This window comes from Moschus berezovskii, chromosome 14 (assembly GCF_049115385.1).
Source record: "Moschus berezovskii isolate FMDL1 chromosome 14, NW_MosBer_1.0, whole genome shotgun sequence".
NCBI classification, from domain to species: domain Eukaryota; kingdom Metazoa; phylum Chordata; class Mammalia; order Artiodactyla; family Moschidae; genus Moschus; species Moschus berezovskii.
The window spans coordinates 80627297-80649450 of NC_142473.1; the positions used below are offsets into that span (position 1 = coordinate 80627297).

Sequence of the window (22154 nt, forward strand, 5' to 3'; positions counted from 1 at the left end):
TCTTGGGGGAGGAGATCTGAAAATCCCCCCAAAGAGAGGAGATTTGTGGAGGGGCCCATGAGATGGAATTCCCTGACTTTGGACTTGGTTCAGACTCCTGCATAAGCCTAGAGGAATAGAAATAACTCAGCTCCCTCGTGAACTTATGGGAGTGTGGTTGGCAAAGCCTTAAGAAGCTGAGGTTCAAAGAACACGGTTACTGGAGCTAGGAAATGTTTGCTTCCAGCCCCTACCTTGAGCAACAGAGATTTGCAAGACTAGCTCGCAGCTGTCTCTTTAAAGGAGTAGGGAAACGATTCCTAGGCCACGCCCCTCCTCATTAATATGAAACTATCGTGAATATTGATGTGGGAGGCGTGGCGCCTTGGCCAGCTGGGCTAACCAGCCCGGGGTTCCCGGCTTCGCAGAGAGGAAAAGTGACAGAAGCCGTGCAGAGGGAGACGCAGAGAGAGCGGAGCGCCCGGCAGCCACCCAGTCTCGGGGGGAGCGCTCAGCTCCCCCGCCCCCGGCTCCCACCCTGTCCGGGGGCGCTCCTCAAGCCCTCAGCCCCACTCCCGAGCTCCCCATGGAAGCCAGCTGTGCCCCGGGAGGAGCCGGCGGAGGAGGAGTCGGCTAGATGCCCGCGGTGCGCCCGGGGCCCCTGAGCGCGGCCAGCTGTGCGCCGCTGCCCTAAGGCCTCCGCGCCCCCCGCGCCCCCGACCCGGGGCCGCGCCGCCTCTGCCCGCCCCTCCCGCGGGGCTTCGCCCGGGACCTGCCCGCCCCCCCACCCCACACCCCGCCCGCTTGCCAGCGCTCGGGCCGGAGCTCTGGGCCGGGCGCGCCGCCGCCCTGGAGTGAGGGGAAGCCCGGCCGCAGGGGGGTCTCCGGAGCCGGCCGCGATGGACGCCGTCTTGGAGCCCTTCCCGGCCGACAGGCTGTTTCCCGGATCCAGCTTCCTGGACTTGGGGGATCTGAACGAGTCGGATTTCCTCAACAATGCGGTAAGATGAAGGGTCTGGGCTTCGCCTTCCACCGCTCCTTACGCCTCTTCGCGGTGCGCCTGGGGGCCCGGAAGAACCGGGCTACACACATCATGGGCAGCAGTGGGGGGAGGGCGGCTCGGCGCTGGGTCCCCTTGAGGGACCCGTCCTTAGGGCTCTGAGATTCGCTGACCCGATCCCTCTACACTTCCCTGGAACCCCGAACCTGGACTGGAGCCTACGAGCTTGCGCCAGTCCGCGCTCCTCCTGGGGGCTCCGTCCGTGTGGATACACTGGCCTCGGCCTTCCAGGGGAAGGGAACTCGTCGAGGAGTCGGGGCCACCCGATCCCCGAATATGAGCTCAGGAGACACCGATTCTGCCCCTGCCCCAGTTCTCCTAGTCGTCCTGCAGCCCCCAGCCCGGGGTTCGGGGCCAGATTGGGCACAAAGTGGCGGCGCCCTTTCCTGCGCCCCCGTTAGGACTTCGGCGGCTCTGCCTCTGGCTCTCCGCTGGGGGGCGCACAGGGGAGTGTTGGAAGGGCCAGAGACCAGACGCACTTTGGGGGTGGGGGGCCAGAGCCAGACCCCGATTTTGAGCCACACTCGGAAATTCAGGGGTGCTGCCGTGCCTGCCCCCCCAGGAAATCAGGCCAGAGATTTCCCCCAGGGAGGGACCTGACCCTCAACTGGTCGGGCGCAGCACAGGGTGATCGCTCAGGAGGAGGGAGGTTTTTTCTCTAGGTCTGTTTCTCAGTCCCTCGAGTCTCTCTCTCCCTGTGGCTTGTAACTATCCGTGTCTCCGGGCTTGTGCTTCTCTTCTGTTCCCCACCATCACCCCTAGTAAAGAAACCTGGTTTCTTTCTTCTTCCTTTCCTCCTTCTCTCGGGCTCAGCCTTACGGCGCTGGGGTGGGGGGTGGGGTGGGAGATGGGCTCTGTAAGGGGAGAAAGTATTGGGGTTCAGAAGGGCTTGCAGAGTTGAAACGTCGGCAGCTTGGGGGTTCTGAGGGGATCCCCACTCCAGGCAGTGAACTGTCTCTCTGTCTCTCTCGTACACACAGTAATCATCTCAAGGGTCTCTATTTGCTGACCTCTAACTCCTGGGAGTACCATGAATTTGGCAGACAAGAGTCAAGTGCACACAAACTTAAGGGGTTGGGCATCTTGGACTTCCACCTAAACTGTCCCATGCTGCTGATGGGTGAACAAGCCCAGAGACAGGAACCCAAGTTGGGGAGGCATGGGGTGAGAGGTCCCCTGGTCCTCCATTAGGCAGCAGATCCAGGTCACCCTGCTCTCCGAGGAAGGTCCCAGGTGCCAATCAGAGAAAGCACACTTCTGCAGACAAGGAGGAGGGGAGAGAGCTTGACCTGGTAGCGGGGAGACTGGAGTTCCAGTCCACCTCTGCTTCTGCTTCTCCCTGGGAGCCTGGGCTGCGCTTTCCCGCCTGCGCCTGTTTACAATACAGGGAGAGGTTGGATCAGTCTTTCTATGGATGCTGTGGCCCAGGGCTCCTGAAGTTGGTGACAGACACTGGTTGGAGGGAGGGGGGCTTGCTGGAGCACATGCCTTTGTTGATGGAGCCCTCTGTGAGGTTCCCTGAGCCCGCAGCAGCTCAGATTTGGGCTTTCTTCTGAATGAACTCTGCCGCCTACAGCCTCCTGCTGCGGCTGCATTGAGCCTTGTGTCCCCCAGCTGCTCATCTGGGCCTTGGTCCAGCGCAGGAAAGGATGCATGATTGTGATCAGACAGTGGTATCCAGTACTGGGCCTGGGGAGGAAAAACTCTGCTGAGGGAGCTCCTTATCTCAGGCCCAAGCAAGGCCAGGTGAGGCAGGGGGAGAGGAAAGAATTTCTAAGAGGAAAGAAAGCTCCTGGGATGGGAATCAGAAAACTGGGTTCTAGCTGTGCTTCTGCTGCCAGCCAGCTGGGCAGTTCAGACAAGTGACTTTTCTTCCTGTGGACCTTGGATTCTTTATCTGAAACATGGAGATATAGAAGGCTTTCCCATAGTGTTATAGAGATTTAGTGAGAAAATTGAAGATTAATGTAGGATGATGCCTGACAGGTAAGTTTCCGTAGGTAGCATGCTCTGGAGACTAATGGTGATGGTGGTAGAGACTACTCGGGTAGGAGTTGCTGTGTGCCCCTGAGCAAGTTACCTTCCTTTTCTGGTGCCTCCCTTTAGATGACAAAGGTCCCTCCCAGTTAGGAACCCATTCCAACCTCATCCCCAACTCCCTTTTCTTTCTGCATAAGGATAGGAAAGTGTTTCCAGGGTTAAAGATGGGAATGGGTGAGGTCTGTGTGCTTCTCAGTCTGGAAGATGGAGGGTAGGTTATTCACTATCCTTAAAAATCCAGATAAAGGCCATGAAGTCACAGTAGAAACCATGTATGCTCTATTACTCTATTAAAAAGGCAAAAATCAAAAGGATGCTCACCCTGAACACACGTGTGTAAGAAATATGCATGCTCTTAGAGACAGGAGAATGAGTTGCATACTCTGTGTAAGTCTTGTGTGCTTGGCGGTGACCAGGGGTGCTGTATTTTCCATTCTATGAGGACGTCTTTATCCCGTGGCAATCTACTCTTTGTGATTCTCAGAGCCATCCCTGGGAAGGCGCTCCCTTTCCTGCCCATCGAGGGGGCTTCTCCTCCCACCCCCTCCCCACTCTTCCACAGCTCCTGATGTGCACCCGCCCCCCAACTACAGCCCTCTCCCCTGGGACCGTCAGCCCCTGGCGGGAAGGAGAGAGGGCCTGGTATTCAGAAAACTGGGATAAAGGACCAGAGGGAGAACAGGTCACGTCCCCAGAGAGAGATACCAGCTCCGTCCTCGTCCTCTGGCTCAGGGAAAGGATGACTCTGATTTTTCTAGAGGGAAATGGCTCTGGATCCCAGAGAAGCCCCACAGCTGGGAGGGTGTGGGGAGGAGGGGAAGGCGGAAGAAGAGTTCTGTTGTCTCCGAGGGGCACAGCAGGAAGCTGCAAGGGTGTTTGCCCGGCACACTCATTCACCTCCCTGCAGCTGGGGAGGTCAGGTGTGGGGATGACTGGAACGAGGGACCAGGCCTGGAGAAGAGGGGTGTGAGAGCTAAGGCTGATCATTGTCCCCAGGCCCCCTAGCCTGGCTGCTCCTGCGCTAAGCAGGGAACCGCTACCGTCACCACCCCAGCCTTTGGGGGATTTAGGGAGATTAGAGAAGTATGTGCATTTGGGTGTTTCTTTGTCTGTGTGTGGGCCTTTAACAGCCCTTAGAAGGGGAGGGGTGTGTGTGTACGTGTGTGTTTCTCTTTAAATTTTCACCAACAGGAAGGAGGATCCAAGGAGGAAAGAACTCTGGTCTCCAAATAGAATCCACTAGAAAAAAAACTAATAGAGAAAAACTAATGGAGGAGCCCAAATCTCAGAGCCCCCATTCAGGAAGGGAGATCACTCCAGACACCTCCTTCTCTTCCAAAATGCTGAGTTTGTTGTGGGCAGCTTTGTATTTTGTTTTTGCTCCCCCTCTGCCCACTTAGGATGTGAGCTCCTTGAGGGCAGGTGTTTATCTGTCTTGTTCATTGCTGTATCCCCCCAGTGCCTAGCACAGTGCTTGGCACAAAGGAGGCTTCAACCAACCATTGCTGATGAATGAAAGGGAACCCAGGCCAGGCCACACATTCTTTAAGGAAGAGGAAAAAGGATGCTCATCTCCTCCCAGCCATCAGGGTCCTGTGGCCCACACTGTCTCTGAAATTCAGGAAGATTTCCAATAAATTATCATTGCCTTGACTCATTACTACCCTCGGTGCAGACTCCCATAGCCCCTGGTTTAGGACGGTCTCCAGTTGACTGATCCACAGCATATTTGAACGTGTGGCTTAGGCCTCACCCTCAAGCACTGGTTAGCTCCAGGGCTTCCATCTTCCCCAGTTTCCCATTGTTCAGGTTGCTCTGGGACACCTGGATCCACATTCACCCAGCTTAAAACTAAACCTTCTCTGGTCCTGCCCCAGGGCCTGTGTACATGCTATTCCTGACTCTAGAATGCTTTCCCTCCCCTCCAGCTCCCTCCATCTCATCTTCCTCAGTTCAGATGTCACCTGCTTAGAGAAGCCTTCCCAGCCGCCTTAAGTGAACCCCTCTATCACTTCGTTTCAGGCCTTTTTGGATGTTGCTGACAATGCTGCATGGCATGTAGGATCTCACTTCTCTGACCAGGGACCGAAGCCATGGCCCCTGCAGTGGAAGCGTAGTCTCAGCCACTGGACCACCAGGGAAGTTCTTGTTTCAGCCCTCTGATTTCTTCATAGCCCATGTCCCAGTTTACAGTTACCTTATCAGCTTATTGTCCATTTCCTCTGTGAGTAAGCAAGTTCCCTGAGAACAGAGACCATGTCAGTTGTGTTCATCGCCATAAACCTAGCACAGTACCATGGCACAAAATAGGCACTTAATATAGTAAAACTCTGCCAGAAGACAACTAAGCCGAGTGCAGAAATTTTCAATCATGTAAAATGTGGAGTTACGTTATTGTAGGGTCAATGAAAAGTAGTATTTTTCAGTTGGTCTGTACTATCACAAAAAAAACACACAAAAGTAAAGCTGTGAAACCTCAGTACATGCAGCAGACCAAACTAAGGACGTTCCAAAGAAGCCCAAGGCAGTCACTTCTTTACTTGCCCACCTTTATTTGAGATTGGGTCCCAGGGATAGGACAGAAGCCAAGTCTGGGTCATGCTGAAGTGTACTTTGCTCCATTTCATGGGTTTACTGTATTTGTAGAGAAAATGACTGCAGACCAAGGCAGTCCTTGTAAGGGAAGGGGAGACAGTTTTCGTAAAGACAGGCCTGAGTGTTCAGGACGTGTACTGATAGTTCCAGAGGGGGCCCTGGATTCTCAGGTCCCGGCCTGGCCAGCCCTGAGGGTAACGGGGACACTGGATCCCACGAAAATGCTGTCTATGCCCCGTTCTGCTGTGAGGGCCCCCCAGTTTCCCTGGACTGGCCAGGAATTTGCTTGGTTATTCTTCAATACACACATGCCATCCTTTAACAACTGGGAACTAAAGGAGCACCAGTGCTCGTCACTGTGCAGAGTGACCTCCAGCCACTCACGACCCAGTGAGAGGGACAGACGGGGACGTGGGCAGAGCGGCGCTGCAGACACCATGATGGAGCAGGGCACTGAGGGGGCCGGGGAGGCGCCCCCAGCTGGGCTGCTGGTCTTGGAAGACTCAGAGGAGATGACCTCCACTCCCTCCCTCTCCAGTATCCCATCCCTGTTGGCAAAGGAGTTATCAGGAGGCGTTTCAGCAAGGAGGACTGGGGCTGTGTCCATTTTACTGAGCCTGGTGTACAGGCATTATTGTCCCTTGTGAAGATGAGAAAACTGACAGTTACAGAGGAGGGGAGATCTAAATGCTGTTCTCAGGGCAAGGTCCCATGGGGTCAAGGGGGAGAAAGCCCTGTCTTCTCTACCATTCTTGTTCTGATTTGAACTTTGCCCTCTAGGGCAAGGAACATTTGAGATCGCAGATAGAAGAAGGGCCTCGCCTTCACCCTCACCTACTCCCATCTTTAGGGCACCATGGATGCCTGGGGCTTTAAGGGCAGAGCCAACACATTGCCTGGCCTGTGAGAGGAGAGACCCCACATCCCTTCCCCTACCTTCTCTTCATCCTCACTCCCTGGCCCACCTGGGAACTTGGAGCTTTGCTCTTTGTAGCTCCCAGGACAGGGAAGGATGAAGGGCACCCCACTTTGTGTCTTCCCCTCCCCCATATGGTGTTTCTCCCACAAGTCCTGGTCCCAAGTCCTCTCAGAGCATCCTTCTGTGGGACATGGCTTGCCCTTGAACCTCCCTCAAGAAACCAGCTCCAGAAGCCGGAGAATAGGCTGTTCTGGCCAACTCGGCACTCCAGAGGGCAGGATGGAGGAGGAAGTTCTGCGTGGAGTTAAGTAAAGACCATGAGCATTGCTCCGGCTAGAACACGACGTAACCCGCTTCAGCGGGCAGAGTAGGTGGTAGAACCCTGGCTCAGGACTGGGGAGAAGGCAGGCCTGAGGGTGTCTGGTTCAGGGGAAGCTGGGAGGGGCAAGATACAGACCAGATCTCTGACCCGGAGAGAAAACAGATCAAAGGGGATATCCCTGGAATGTCAAAGATCCCGAAACTTACGACTTGGACATGGCATGTCATCCAAGAGGCCAGCTTCACAGCTGGAGCAATACTGGGCTTCTCTGCCGCCGGGTTCAGTGTGCCTCGTCCCCCAACTCTCGCAGGACAGAGCCCTTGCTGCGGCTGCCCTGACCCCTTGGCTCTGGGCCCAGGAGCCACTTCACCCAGCACAGAACGGCTGACACATCTGGGTTGGGCTGTGTGGTCCGAGCGAACAGCTGGACAGCAGCAGCAGCTGTGCCCCGCTTCCCCCTTCCAGAAGAGTAACAGAAAGGAAGGCAGCAGTGGGGAAAAGCAGGCTCTTCAGGCCCTCGTGGAGAGCCAGGAGGCAGTGTTCTTTTCTTTGTAATGCTTATTTACTTACTTTTGGCTGTGCTAGGTTTTCTCTGATTCTGCAGGCTTACACTAGTTGGGGCGGGCAGGGGCTCCTCTGTTGTTGCAGAGCATCGGCTGTAGGAGGGCGGGTTCAGTAGTTGTGACACAGGGGCTTAGTTGCCCCACAGCATGTGGGATGCTTCCCCCAACAAGCCTGGACCAGGGATTGATTGACAGGTGGATTCTTAACCATTGGACCACCAGGGAAGCCCCTGGCAGGCAGTTTTAAAACAGCAACTGGGGGGACCTGCCAGGGAGGCAGGGCTAAGCCTTTTCCCCTGTGTTCCTCTCTGCCTGGAATGTCCTCACCGCTCATCACCTCATCTCCCTAGCTCACTGTGTGACCTTGGGCAAGTCACCTCCACTTTCCGGGCCTCAGTTTCCTCGTTGCTGAACTAGACTGAGAGTTCTTGAGGGTGGGGCAATTATTTTTGTCTATTCCCTAGTCATGGCCATAGTGATTGAGTGCTCAGGAAATGTTTATTTATTGAATAGCTGGAAGGAAGGAGTGAGAAGGGGTGACAGATGGATGAACAAGGGGGTGGGTGGGTACTGGAAGAAGGGGGACTTCCACACGTTCAGCTTTGATGGTACTTCAGGTCGCTTTTGTTTATTTATCAAGATAAATAGTGAATCTTCACCTAAATCCCGTATATGCCTTTTACTGTATCATGGGCCTTTTCTTTCTGTTTTTTTCCAAGCTTTCTTGATGTATGCTTGATTCACAATGTTGCATTAGTTTCGAGTTTACAGCCAGTGAATCACTTATACATGCATACATGTAGCCACCTGTTATCAGATTCCTTTCCCATGTGGGTCACCACAGGACACTGAGTCCCCTGTGCTACACAGCAGGTCCTTGTTAGTCATCTGCTTGATATACCGTACTGTGTATGTGAATCCCAGTCTAATTATGGTGGCCTTTGTTATTATGAAATATGTCATGCACATAAGAGAATATATATAATGCATATATGTGAATTACAAAGTACAATAAAATGGACACCTAGGCACTCACTCCCAGCTCAAGAAATTGACCCAGCTCTCAAATCTCCTGGGCTCTCAAAGTTGCATGAGTTGGTGGAAAAGTTGAGCGGCATACTCTAAATCCACACTCCACTCTGGGCAGATCCTGGATAGGAATTCTCCTGAGACCTGGTGCCTATTTCCAGACAGCAAGTCCCAGGTCAGACGGCAGATACCTCGAAAGCCCTGGGAAGCCAAGCCATACCTGAGGTGGGGTGGGGTGACCATTAGTGGTCGATTTTAGCCCTGCCCAGACCTGGGGGCAAACTGTGGCTCTCCCCGCTCGTCGTCTGCGTCAGTTTGGACAGGTGCCTTAGCCTCTCTGAGCCTATCTTCCTCATTCATAAGGAGAGACGACTGTGGCGCATGGGGTTCTTAAGAACGCGGTCAGATAACTCTGGCAGAGTCTAGCGCAGCGCATGGCATATGGCAAGCCCCTATAAACAAACAGTAGTTGTTAACTGGCGTTTTTATCCTCATTCTCGTTGTCAGAAAGGCAGGTCCCCAGCACTGGACAGCCCTTGGAGGAATGTCCCAGCTTTATCCCTCTGCCGATCCCTAACCATGGGGATTTTATTTGCCTGTCTGTTTGACCTCTCTGAAGCTGAAAGGCTGCCTTCTTTGGGTAAAAGCAGAAGACCCCAGACCCTTTCTCAGGGCTCTGTCTTCCTGGACATCAGGAGAGGGATGGGCAAACCCGGAAACCCGGGTGAAGACCCAGGGCGTGGAATGGGGGCCCATATTTTGTGTCTGGCCCTGTACTAGGTGGGACTGGGGCGGCAGAGAAATCCATCATTCCTTCCGTATCCAGTGTTGTTGTGTGTCCTCAAGAGCACAAGCTCTGCAACCAGAGCTCAGGTTCAAATCCTGGCTCAGCCACTTACTGGCCTTCACTTCTCTGTGCCTCAGTTTCCGCAGCTGTTAAATGGCAGTACTAACAGTGCTAACAGTGCTATCAGTGCTAACAGTACTAACAGTACTAACAGTGCTATCAGTGCTAACAGTACTAACAGTGCTATCAGTGCTAACAGTACTAACAGTGCTAAGAGTACTAACAGTGCTATCAGTACTAACAGTGCTAACAGTGCTATCAGTGCTAACAGTGCTAAGAGTACTAACAGTGCTAACAGTGCTAACAGTGCTAACAGTACTAACAGTGCTAACAGTGCTAACAGTACTAACAGTGCTATCAGTACTAACAGTACTAACAGTGCTAAAAGTGCTAACAGTGCTAAGAGTACTAACAGTGCTAACAGTACTAACAGTGCTATCAGTGCTAACAGTACTAACAGTGCTAAGAGTACTAACAGTACTAACAGTGCTATCAGTGCTAACAGTACTAACAGTGCTAAGAGTACTAACAGTGCTAAGAGTACTAACAGTGCTAACAGTACTAACAGTGCTAAGAGTACTAACAGTGCTATCAGTGCTAACAGTACTAACAGTGCTATGAGTACTAACAGTGCTATGAATGCTAACAGTACTAACAGTGCTATCAGTGCTAACAGTACTAACAGTGCTAAGAGTACTAACAGTGCTATCAGTACTAACAGTGCTAACAGTGCTATCAGTGCTAACAGTGCTATCAGTGCTAACAGTGCTAACAGTGCTAACAGTGCTATCAGTGCTAACAGTGCTAACAGTGCTAACAGTACTAACAGTGCTATCAGTACTAACAGTGCTAACAGTGCTAACAGTACTAACAGTACTAACAGTGCTTAGCTGATCTTCTGAAATTTAAATCAGGCCCTGCATGGAAGGAGCTAGAACAGTTGTTGTTCAGTTGCTATCCAACCCTTTGCGACCTGACGAACTGCAGCACACCAGGCTTCCCTGTCCTTCACTGTCTCCCAGAGTTTGCTCACACTCAAGTCCGTTAAGTTGGTGATGCCATCCAACCATCTCATCCTCTGCCACCCCTTTCTCCTTTTGCCTTCCATCTTTCCCAGCATCATGGTCTTTTCCAATGAGTCGGCTTTTCACATCAAGTGCCCCAAGCACTGGCGCTTCAGTACCTGGCATATAAATATTAACTATCACTATTATTATTATTAGGTATACTATATGCCAGGCCTATGTGAAGCCCTGCAGCAGGTTCAGGATAAAATCCATCCTCTATCCGCCCCTCAAGGAGGTTAAAGTTTAGAAGGAGAGATGGGCCCCACTGTGGATACTTAAGAGTTCAAGGCCTGATATTGACCAGTGACCTAACCGTCTGTGAGTGCTACAGTGAAGATGGATCGGATTCTTCCAGCTGGATGATCAAGGAAGGCTTCCTGGGGGAAGCAGCACCAAGTTGGACCTTAAAAGATGACAGGAGTTAGAATGAGGAGATAAAGGGTAAAGGCCTTTCCAGGCACAGGGAATGATACAAGCTAAAGGCCCTGCAGCCATGGAGCTTCCAGCCGTTTCAGGAGCCATCCAACTAGGCTGGAGGGAAAGGAAAGAGGAGGCATTCCAGCTACAGTGGGAAGTTGAGATCAATCTGTAACAGACCTTGAATGCTGTGCTTAGGAACTGGGAGTGTTTTCAGCTGGCAGAAGGGAGCCAACACAAGTTTTCAGAGTTCTGAGCTGGAGAGGGTGGTGGTCCCAGCTGTCCTGAACAGTCTCAGTGCTAGGAGGTCTAGGGTCCATTAGGATAACCCAGCTGTCTGCCTGTCTGCATGAACAGGGCCTCTCCCCTAAGACAGACAGCACCGTGGGCCCTCTCTGTGCCCAGAGCAGGCCAAGGCAGCAGCAGACCCCAGGGCCCTTCTCTCCTCTGACTTCTACCCGCTGCGCTGATGTGACTTGCACGGGCCAAGAGCACCAGCTCCCTGCTGACTGCCTCTTCCCCAGCACTCAGGGCCAGGCTGACCTGGGGAGGCCCAAGGCAGCTCCACCCTTGCAGATATACGAGCTGTCCTAGCTCTGATCTGAACCATGTCCTGCCTCCTGGCCCAGCCCCAAGACCTTAAGGGGGTTCCCTGACCCCCACATTACAGTTCAAGACCCTCTACTATCAGACCAAGCGTGTCCTTATTGACCTCGAAGGAACCTAGAAGGATCTGAGCCCTCCCTCTGAGCCCAGCCCAGCTTGGCACCTCCTCTCCTAGGCCCTCCCACCAATCAGCTGGGACAAGATACCCAAAGCCCCTTCCATCACCCTCCCAGAGAGGAGGATCAACCCTGCCCTCTACCACCCCAAAGCCTTCACCCCTCTCTCTCCCAGGGCTGCAAATCAGTTCCACATTTGGGATCTGGCAGGCATTATCTCTGCTCAGAACTTTCCCCTCCCAGTTAGCTTAGGCTTCCATCTCCCCACCATCCGTCATGGTCAGCCCATGGGGTGTGTGCAAGGGGAAGGGCTTTTTTAAAATTTTTCTGGCCTTTGGCGACCCCTTCAGAGGCCTGAGAGGGAGCTGGACTGAGGCAAAGTACCAGAAGGACAGTGGGCACAAGGCTCTCCCAGGGAGAGATGAAAGAGGAAGCGGAGGGGGTTGGGCAGAGGCAGAGCTTGAGCAAGCAGATGAGGGGCCGAGGGGCTGGGGGTGGTGAGGGAAGGACCGAGGTAGTTCCCAGCTCAGCACATTCCTGAGACATCTGGACGCGCTGGAAGGGCCCCAGCTGGCCTGATGGCTGTGGCTCCAGCTTCCCCACTCTGTGATGTCAGGACCCAGTGTTCCCCCCATCCTCTCAGAGTCCCGCTGGCCTCGGGTCCACTGCGGGGGCCGGGTGCTGGACCTCCCACCCCCAGGGAGCAAGAAAGAAACCCCTGGGGCAGTGGCAGAAACGCCTGAGTCAGCGGAGGGCCTGGCCTGATGCGGGAGGCAGACATGAAAGACCCAGGGGGTTGCCCAAGCGACTGACTCAAGGAGATTCCTTCTCTGGGCTGATGAGGCCTGCCCCCTCCCTGCTCCATGGAGGGGAGATGGAGGCAGAGCGGAGACTCTGGGAACGGCTGCGTACCTTGGGCGATGTTGTCCCTGGCAAGTCCATTCCCTTTGTTGACTCTCCGTTTCCCTCTCCGTAATAACAATAACTCCATTTGAAGGGAGCCTTCTAAGTATCCTGCGCTGTACAAAGCACTTGACAAAGGTGACCTCACTTGACCCTCACAGCAACCTCACAGGTGCTGGGGTAGGTATAAATACTCCTAGTTTATAGCTGAGGCAGAGGCTCCAAGAGGCTAAGTAACTTGCCCAAGGCAACACAGCAGGCAGCGAGCTAGGATTAGAACAGGGTTTGTCTGCGCTCTTGCTCATAACCATTCAACTCCATCGCCTCCACAAGGAAAAGGGGATGGACGTGATGATGCCAGAGTTCCTTTCAACTCTTAAGATTGTAATGATTTCTTTTGGCTATGGTGGAGCTCTTTGAGAAAGGCAGAGGCAGGCTTAGTCACACACTAGTGGGGGAAGGAGGGCAGAGGCCGCTGGCATTGAAGCATCAGATGGGTCAGGCATCTTTGGAGGTTCCTCCTCCAGAGGAGTCCAACCCCCTCGGAGTCACAGCCCGATCCCCAGCCGAGCCCAGGGGTCCCACACCTTCCCTGAAGGAAGGGAGTAAATAAGGAGAGCGAGAATGCAACTTCTTCCAAAAATAAGACCTGAGGACAACTCAGACAGGCCGGTACCGCTGAGGAAGCCAGAGGCCAAACGCTGAGTGCACAGAGGAGAGGGAACAGGCCAAGGGAATTCCAGCCAGAGCCCGGTGGCAGGCTCCGGCCCAGGGAGGGCCTTCCAGCTGGCCAGGGGCCGGGAGAGCAGCCCAGCCGGCTGGCCACTGGGCTCCATTTATACTCTTGGGCCTGGCCGAAGTCTGGGGACAGTGCCTCCAGTGCTGAGTCGGGGGCTGTGTTCCCTGGGGACCTGGTCTACCTGGGGCTTAAGAGAGCAAAGCCTTGGGAAGGAACAACCCGGAGAATGGGTACAACGGGCCCCACTAGGGAGGAGCTGAGGGAAGGCGTCCAGACACATGGAAACTCTGCCTGGAGCGGGAGCAAGCTGGCATCAGAGCGGAATTCAGGGCAGTTCATTCCTGGAGGCTCAGCTGCAGGAAAAAGGCCTCGTCCCTTTGCTGCCTGGCCCCGTCCTTCGCTCACCCACTCGCTCAGTCAGTCGCTCGGCAAACAGCTGGGACCTGTGCTAGACTTTGGAGACACACACAAGGACTGGATACAGCCAGACCCAGCGGTGACACGGCTGGGCCATGCAAGCGACACGAAGGAACTTCTCAACCATCCTAAGAGCCAGAGGGAGTCATCAGTGGACAGTGAGCAGGGAAGTCACATCGTCATATTTACGTTAGAAGATCCCTCTCGACGCAAGGTGGCGACTGTTCCAGAGACAGAGCAGAGTTCAAACCTTGGACCTACCTTCAGAAATGGGTGGTCACGCTGCTAGTCAGGAAGCCTTCTGTGAACAGGAACTGGGCTCGGTTCATCTCTGTGTCCACAGGGCTGGCGCACAGTAGGTCCTCAGTAAACCCTGAACAAATGCATAAATGATGAATAAGTGACAGGTGGGAATACTCACCACTACACCAATGAAGATAAATGATGACTAGGTGGATGGGATTAGACGCCCTCATTCTCCCGCAGCCCCCAGCGCCAGTCCTGGCACTCAGTCTCCAGTGTCCTGAGCTGTCCCACAGGGATCCTCTGGCCACTGCCTATGGACCAACATCTCCAGCAGCCAGACCATGGGCTGCTGTGCCCTCTGTGGTGCCAGTCACAGCTAATCCCAGCCCTGGGCGGCGGCACTAACTGCCATCGCTTCCTCCTGCCCAGACAGTACCTGGCAGCCGCCCCAGAGTTGGGCCACAGCACATGGGCCGCCTGGTTAGAAGATGCCAGGGGCTGGCTGGGAACCTGCAGGCCAGCTCCCTACTTTCCTGAGGGCCCTGTGGCCTGGCCAGGGATGGGCTCACAAAGTCAGGAGCGGGAGCTGGAGAGCCTAACAGGACAGTTGGGGGGGCCCTTCTCTGCAAGCGGCAGCCCGTAGTGGGGTAGTGGGTACCAGCTGCCCTTCCCTCTCCCCACTTCCTTTCTCTAGCACAGCACAGAAAAGCTCGTTCCCCGTGCAGCCCCCTCTCCCAACCCCAGGCCTCACTGTCCCAGCCCCAGGCCAGCTCAGGCATCCCAAGGCTCCTTCCCTGGGGGGTCACATGACTCAGGCGTGTGGCTTGGCACAGTCGGCATTCGGTTCTGTGGTGGTGTGAGATGTTGTCTGTGTTCCTGTAAGAATGCGCATGGCCATGTCTGTGACCGTGACTGTCTGGGGTGAGCACACGTGTAAGCGTGTGTGCACATGGAAGTCTGTGTCTGATCACATGTGAGGACTGTGTCCTTGTTGGTTCTTAGTGGCTGCCGGTGTCAGCCTGTGTGAGCCCAGAGAGTGTCTGTATTGATGCAACAGCACCCGCGCCGGGCTGCACAGGGAACAGTCTGAATGTGTCTGTGGGTGGGGATCTCGGGCTGTGCGGTGTCAGGGAGGTGGGTTTCCCTGTGGAAGAAGGGACCTCACAGCTCACATCTGTGTACCATGTGCATACGCGTACACACGTGCACACATACAGGGAAGTGTTTCTGCTTATTTGGACTTGGGCTCTGTGGTGAAGAGTTCGTTCAGTAGGGGGAAAATATGAAACCTCAGCAGCTGCCTTCCCCGGGCCTGTGGGGAATGGGGGATGAGAGTGAGGTTGGAGGTTGGAACAATGTGCTTCCCTTCACCCCCCCATGCCCTGCCAGGAAGGCTCAGGGAGGGACTGGCTCCAGGGATGAGGAAAACTGGCTCCATCCCTTCATGGTCCGCAGAGAGGCCAAAGGCAGAGGAAAAGAGCCCACTTTCTGAGGACTAGTCCACTTCACCTTGTGCCTGCCATCCCTGCCTTAATAGGAATACAGACAGGGGAAACAGGCCTGGACAGAAGACCACCTGCGCCTGCCCAGATCTCAGAGCACAGCTGGATCTTGAACTGGGGTCTCCTGAGTCTGAGTCCAGGACAGCCTTCCAGTCTGGCTCTGGGAGGATGCCTGGATCTCACCTGCGACCCCCTCCCCTCAAATGACTGGATGAATGTGTGTTAGTCGCTCGTTCATGTCTGACTCTTTTCGACCCCATGGACTATAGCCCACCAGGCTCCTCTGTCCATGGAATTTCCCATACAAGAATATTGGAGTGGGTTGCCATTTCCTCCTCCAAGGGATCTTCGCGAATCAGGGATCAAACCGGAGTCAACAAGCAGACTGGTTACTGTCTGAGCTATCAGGGAAGTCAAATGACTGGAGGGTGATGCTTAAAGGTTGGGAGGGCCTGTGTACCCAGGGGCCCACCTCCCTTCCCCAAGCCCCTCCCTGCTCTCTCTTGACCCTACCCCCACCCCATCCCCACACAGGGCACAACAGTGATTCAGACTGGTGGCCCCTCAGCTTGAAATGGGGGCAATTTTCTAGTGACCACGAGGCAAGTAACCGTCCGGGAATGTAGGAGGGGGGTAGCCTGCGGGGGAGGGGAAGGGCTCTCCTCCCGTCTCTCAGCAGAGCTCACTCTCTCGGAAGGAATGTCCGGGCTCGACATCCCCACCCCACCCCCCCAACACACACACACAATCCTTATCCCACAGCTCAGCCTGGACCCACTCCGGTCTCCTCCCTCCTTTCCCCAAACAGACTGCCTCAGCCTGACCCGGGGAGGGGCGGAAGCCCGCGATGGGGGCGCAGGCACGCCGAGCTTCTAGGGGGCCTGAGAGAAGGGGGCGCTCTGAGGCTGCGGCAGCTTGGGGTGCGGGGACTCCTTTCCCACACATATCCTCATCGGACAGCTGCGCCCCCAGAGCTTTCCCCTTGCTCCGCACCGAGTCTCGGGAAGGAATTCGAGCTGGGGAACCGAAAGGAACCTCAGACGGCGCTATTACCGCCCCAGGAGTGTCTCGCCTCCCACCCCTCCCAGGGAAGGAGACCCCGCTCCCCATCCTAGCCCCAAGCTAGGATGACTCCAGCAGGGAAAGGAGCTGGAAGAGCCGCGAAGGAAGTTAAGAGTTGGAATCCAGCCTCCCCTTTTCGAGCTGGAGATGTCCGAGGAGACCCCCTCCGTCTGCACTTCCCCGTGCGCGGCTGAGGCCAGGCCAGCTGATAAGGGACTCAGGGCACCGTCGGACTGCCAGGCCCATCGGCAAGCTCAGATGGGCCGTCTCTGCCTCTGCCCCAGGTCCAGGCAGGGACGCAAGACCAGACCCCGTCCGCACACTCGGCCCTTATCCCCGCGCGGTCCGCGGAGGCCGAGGACCCTCCCCGACAGGGCCGGGCCCTCCTCCCGCCGCCTCGCCACGGCTCCTGCGGCCGGTCTCGCGCAGCTTCCTCCCATTGGCCCGGACCGCCGCACATCCGACCAATGAGCAGGCTGGATTCCGGCACGGGGCGGCCCCCTGCGCGCCCGCGTTTACGTCCCTTGGGCCAGCGCGGGGCAGGCAGGACCTGGTCCTTCTTTAATCTTAAAGGGCCCGCTGCTGAGACGCGGCCTCGGGAGGAGATGCTGCCGACTGGGAGGGGTGCCCCGAGAGCTCGGGACCTCTCCTCCAAGAGAGTGGAGACGGCGCCGGCTGCGCGTGGCCGCCGAGAGGGAGCTTATGTTGGCAAGACTCTTGGAAAAAGTCTTTTAACAAGGAGGGAAACAAATCATATTTCCTTCTCTGGTTTCCCACCCTGGTTGCTTGGAAAGGCACCCCCATAAGAACGCTCACCCCCAGTAGAACTCGGTACCCCTCAGAACGGTAGGTAGGATCCTGCCTCCCACCCCTGTCGTGTCCATCAGGTAGTCTGAAACCTGAACTTCCTGTGTGTGAACTGGAGGACGAGCTGGTTGTAGTTTTGCGGGGGTAGGGAGGCGGGACAAGGAGTCTTGATGGAGCTTAGGAGGCCTGAGATCTCCAGAGGGTCCTGTCCGGGGTGAGGGGTGGGAACGGTGGTTGCAGAGGAAGAGGAGAAGTCAGGAAGAAGTTGCTCCTCTATTCCTGTGCAGCCCCAGAGCTGTTGAGAACCCCTCCCTCGACATCACCGCCTCCTATGTGATGGTGATAGGTCCCTCTCTGGACCTCAGCTTCCTCATTAGCAAGTGGGGAGAGGGGGCGTGGACCATGGGTTTTCCCAGGTCCCTTCTGCCTCTAAATTGATGGTATAAACCATAACTGGCTGAGAGGCCAGGCATCACATAGAAATAGGACTACGAAAAATCTCTCTAAAAGGAGGCCTTCTGGCATCCTCCTGAGAGCAGAAGGTGGGCTTGGGGTGACGGGACATGCCTACCGTCACCACTGGAGGTCCACCCAGCACACAGGGAAGTCCTGAGCAAGGAGGCCCCAGTTCTCTGAGTGTCCCCCGTCCCCTCCCCTGCCTGACCCTTGGCCGCCCTCCCCTTCCACTTGGCTCCCACCCTCGGGAGGGAAGCTCTGTCGGCTGGGCCTTGGCTGCTGTCTCCAGCAGGTGGGGTGGGGGCCACTCACAAACTGGGGCCAACTGAGCTCCCTCAGCAGGTTCCCTATGGGCACCCCATAAGGGGTCTCTGAGAAGGACTGGCTTATCTGCATGGAGCTGAATCCTTGAGGGACCCTGGCCCACACTGGAGGAAGCCTCTCTCCTCTCCCAGGCCCCGGAAAAGGGCTTGGCAAACCCTTATCGCCTGAGATGCAGCTGCTGAAGAAATACCTTAGCAGCTGACTCACTGGGCTCCTCACAGCCCTTTCCCACTGGGCCCCACACCAGGCCTTTGAGAGACCCCAAAAGAAAGAGGAGAGAGAGGGTGCCCCCAGCTGGGCTGTCCCAGACCCCGCCGAAGGTAGGCCAGCACAGTCCACCCTGTGATTGACCGTGTGGCTGGGGGGCGTTGCGCCTGGTGGACGGTCTTCGGCTGGGATCGTTATTATTCTTAGAGACTTGTTCAACCTCTCACCTCCAGGTGCTGCCTTACCCCAGACATTGATGCGTCACTGACACACTGATGCCGTTGCCCTCTGGGGTACAAGGCCCTGACCTTCCACCATTAGTTGTTGAGTGTCTGTCCTGGGCCAGGGACTGGGCCCAGCAGGGGAACAAGTGCAGACCCTACCTCAGGGAGTTCAGAGTCCAGCAGATGAGCAACTCCTGACCAGGGGAGAGTCCGCTGACACTGGGGAAGGACTGGGTGGTGGCGGGTTGTGGACCCTTCACTGCTCTCCTTGGCTCCCTGGGCCTCAGTTTCCCTATCTGCCACATGTAGATATGCAACTTCCTTATCTCTTTGGGTAGTTGTGAGGATTAACTAAGATGGTGCCTGTGAAAGCACTTTAGAAAGTTAACATCGCGAGACAAATATAGGCTAGTGATGATCAGTTCTGACAAGCTGGGGAGAGCTGAGAGTGCTTAAGTCAGTGGGTTTCTGAGCTCATTTTATCCTGGATTCTCTGATTTGGGGGGAGGATCAAACCAGCTCCCTGCATTGGCTCCAGGCTCAGTTCACCTCAGGCCCAGGGTTAGGCTTTTCATAAAACAGCAATTATTGAGCACCCACTGCATACTAGGCCCTGTTCTCAGTGTTATAGGTTATCTACTGTGCAGATGTATTTGTATGTTATTTGGATCCATGTGTTCTTTGTATTTCCTCACTTTATCCTCATAATTCTGTGAGGGCAGCATTGAGCACCTAATGCACATTTTATCCTCATAACAGCACTGTGCGGTTGGAACTATTATTTTCCCCATTACAGATGAGGAAACAGGCCTAGAAAAGTGAATTAACTTAGCAAGGAGTCAGCTAAGAGTCAAAAGTCTTGACCCCCTGAATCTTATTCTCACACCAAGGGCTTTTCTGCTCACCCCTTCCAGACTAGGCCAAGTGCCAATTATTCCAGGCCAGAAAGCCAGCAACTCCAGAAGTCAGTTCTTACCCATTCACCAGCTGGGACCCCCAGGGTCAGAAGCAAAACCCCAGCAAATTCATTCAGTCAGTGAAGCACAAATGAACAGGAGGCTTCCCTGTGGTTAAGACTCTGTGCTGCCACTGCAGGTGGGGGCAGGGGGCTGGGTTCGATCCCTGATGGGGGAGCTAAGATCCCACGTGCAGCCCAGAGTGGCCAAAAAAAAATGAAGAACACTAACATGTTCTTACATATTTATAATTCTTTAGAGAGAAAAAACAAGAACTTCCTATGAACCAGCTGCTGCTGGATGCTTTATTAATAAGAGGTTTGTTGAGTAATTACTACGTATCAGGAACTATTCTAAATGCTTTACATATATTAACTTGTTTAATCCTCACAATAACCCTAGCAGATAAGAACTATTATCATCTCCACTGTACAAAGGAGGAAATGAACCATAGAAACACTGATCGACTTTCCTAGGATCACGGAGACCAATATTTTTCAGACTATTTTGTTTCTGAGAAATATATTTTACATCCTTCTCACAAACATACACACACACACATAACTGAGATAAAAATTTACCACGTATTTAACTTCCCTATACGCAGCACACCCTGGTATTTTTCTCATCTATTTTGTTCTGTTTTCTTTTTCCTTAAATTCTGGTCATGACCTGCTTCCCAGCCCACCACTGAGTCACCCCCCGCAGTCTGAATGGCACTGAGTCATAGCGAGGAGCATCAGGGCCAGAATTCAGACCAAGTGATACGGCCCTGGAGCCTGATCTCTTGGCAGAAAGAATGTCTGGGAAAACGGAAACACTGCAGGCGTGAGGACCCTGCCAATGAGGGGAGCGGCTGTTCCGTCCCTCAGTCGTGTCCGACTCCCTGTGATCCCAAGGACTGCAGCTCACCAGGCTCCTCTGTCCTCCACTGTCTCCCGGCGTTTGCTCACACTCATATCCATTGAGGGGAGCAGGGTCCTCGATAATCTTGCCACCTTGCATTCCAGCAAAAGAGAATAGAATACAAAAGTCACTGATAACGCCTTCGGAGTGTAAGCTTGCTGGCGGAGGTAGAGTTATTCTTTAGTACTTAGTTCCTTAGTCCTCTTGTGACAGAAGTAGGGTGGACTGAGAAGCAGGCTTGGGCAATCTAATCGTTTTGACCAAGGTCACCGGGCCAGAATTATAGCCGTGTGTCCTATTGCTTGGATTCTTTCCCACCATCCAGGGCACAACCTTGAGGATACCGCCGGAGAGGTTGGAGACGTCCGTGGAGGTGGTGGGGATGGTGATGTGCTGATGGGGTGACAGCAGTGATAGAAAGGATAATGGTTGGATGACTTATCTGGTCGTCCAGCGGCTAAGGTTACCCCGGGCTCCCAATGCAGGGGGCTGGGTTCGATTCCTGGTCAGGGAACTAGATCCCTCACGCTGCAACTGTGGGATCCTGGCCACTTGGGTTCAAGTCCCAATCTGAGGTACACGCTTTCAGTGGGAAGAGTGATGGGGAGGTTGCAGATGTCGACCGAAAAAGATGCACAGCAGGAGAGTTGGGAGTTAAGGTTTCTTCTGGGGCAAAATGAGGACTATAGCCCAGGAGACAGCCCCTCAGATAGTTCTGAGAAACTGCTCCAAAGAGGTTGTGGGGGAAGGCCGATCCATATGATTCTGGTGAAGGGGGCGTTCCGTGCAGTCCAGCACTTAACTTACAAAAGGTTTCTGCTAGCCACGAGGAGCTGATGTCACCAGTGAGATTTAGTGCTTGTCTAGATATGAGGAGATGCAAGGATTGGGATCATGACATCAGTTGCTGAAAATATCCAGCTCTCTAAAGACCTGTGTCACTCATTTCCCTGGAGCACAGAGTGCCTGATTCTGTTCCCCGAACTCCCGTCAGGGCGTGTCAAAGGTCAACAGGTACAGTAGCACAGGGTTCAGTCTCCACAGATGGTGGTTTCGTTGCTCATTCTTGTCCAACTCTTAGTGACTCTATGGACTGCAGCCCACCAGGCTCCTCTACCCATGGCATTTTCCAAGCAAGAATCCTGGAGTGGATGGCCAGATGGAAGACAGCCTTGGCAGGCGCCCGTTTGTCTTTGACACAGGGACCACGGTGGATGAGCTGACCCCTTCCTCCCTCTCCTCCCCTAGCACTTCCCAGAGCACTTGGACCCCTTTGCAGAGAACATGGAGGACTTCTCCAACGACCTGTTCAGCAGTTTCTTTGATGGCCCTGTGCTGGACGAGAAGAGCCCGCTCCTGGACGTGGACCTGGACTCCCCCACACCGGGCATCCAGGCTGAGCACAGTTACTCCCTGAGTGGCGACTCGGCCCCTCAGAGCCCCGTCGTGCCCATCAAGATGGAAGACACCACCCAAGGTAAGGGGGGTGGCGCAGCCCGGGACCCCAGGCCCAGAGAAGCCTCTCACAGCCGCCTCTCAAGGGAGACCATCCTCCATGTTCCGGTTCTGCCTCAAGTCCAACCCAGAAGGGCCCTTGTCAAGAGGCTCTTCCACTGACTTGATGTGCGAAGGGGTAGGTCCCAGACCGGCAGCAGCACCTGGGAACTCGTTGGAAAGGCAGGTTCTCGGGTCCCACCCAGACCTGCCAGATCAGAAACGCTTTGGGGAGGGTCCAGCTTTCCAGGTGACACTGACTGATGCTTAGGTCCCAGAACCAGTCTTAGATAAAACAATTGAGTGGCTGGTGTTGGGAGGATTAAACAGAAAGTGTGGACCAGTTACCAG

General features: G+C 54.6%; 1 protein-coding gene across 1 annotated transcript in view; it reads left to right on the forward strand.

Moving 5' to 3' along the window:
- The first annotated feature begins 380 nt into the window (after window positions 1-380).
- CREB3L1 (cAMP responsive element binding protein 3 like 1) overlaps window positions 381-22154 on the forward strand; it is a 40334-nt gene continuing 18560 nt past the window's right edge. Inside the window, exons 1-2 of the mRNA XM_055423940.2 lie at window positions 381-980; window positions 21558-21786. Coding sequence (XP_055279915.1) covers window positions 879-980; window positions 21558-21786 — 331 coding nt within the window. The 5' untranslated portion in view covers window positions 381-878. The remainder of the gene's footprint in view (window positions 981-21557; window positions 21787-22154) is intronic.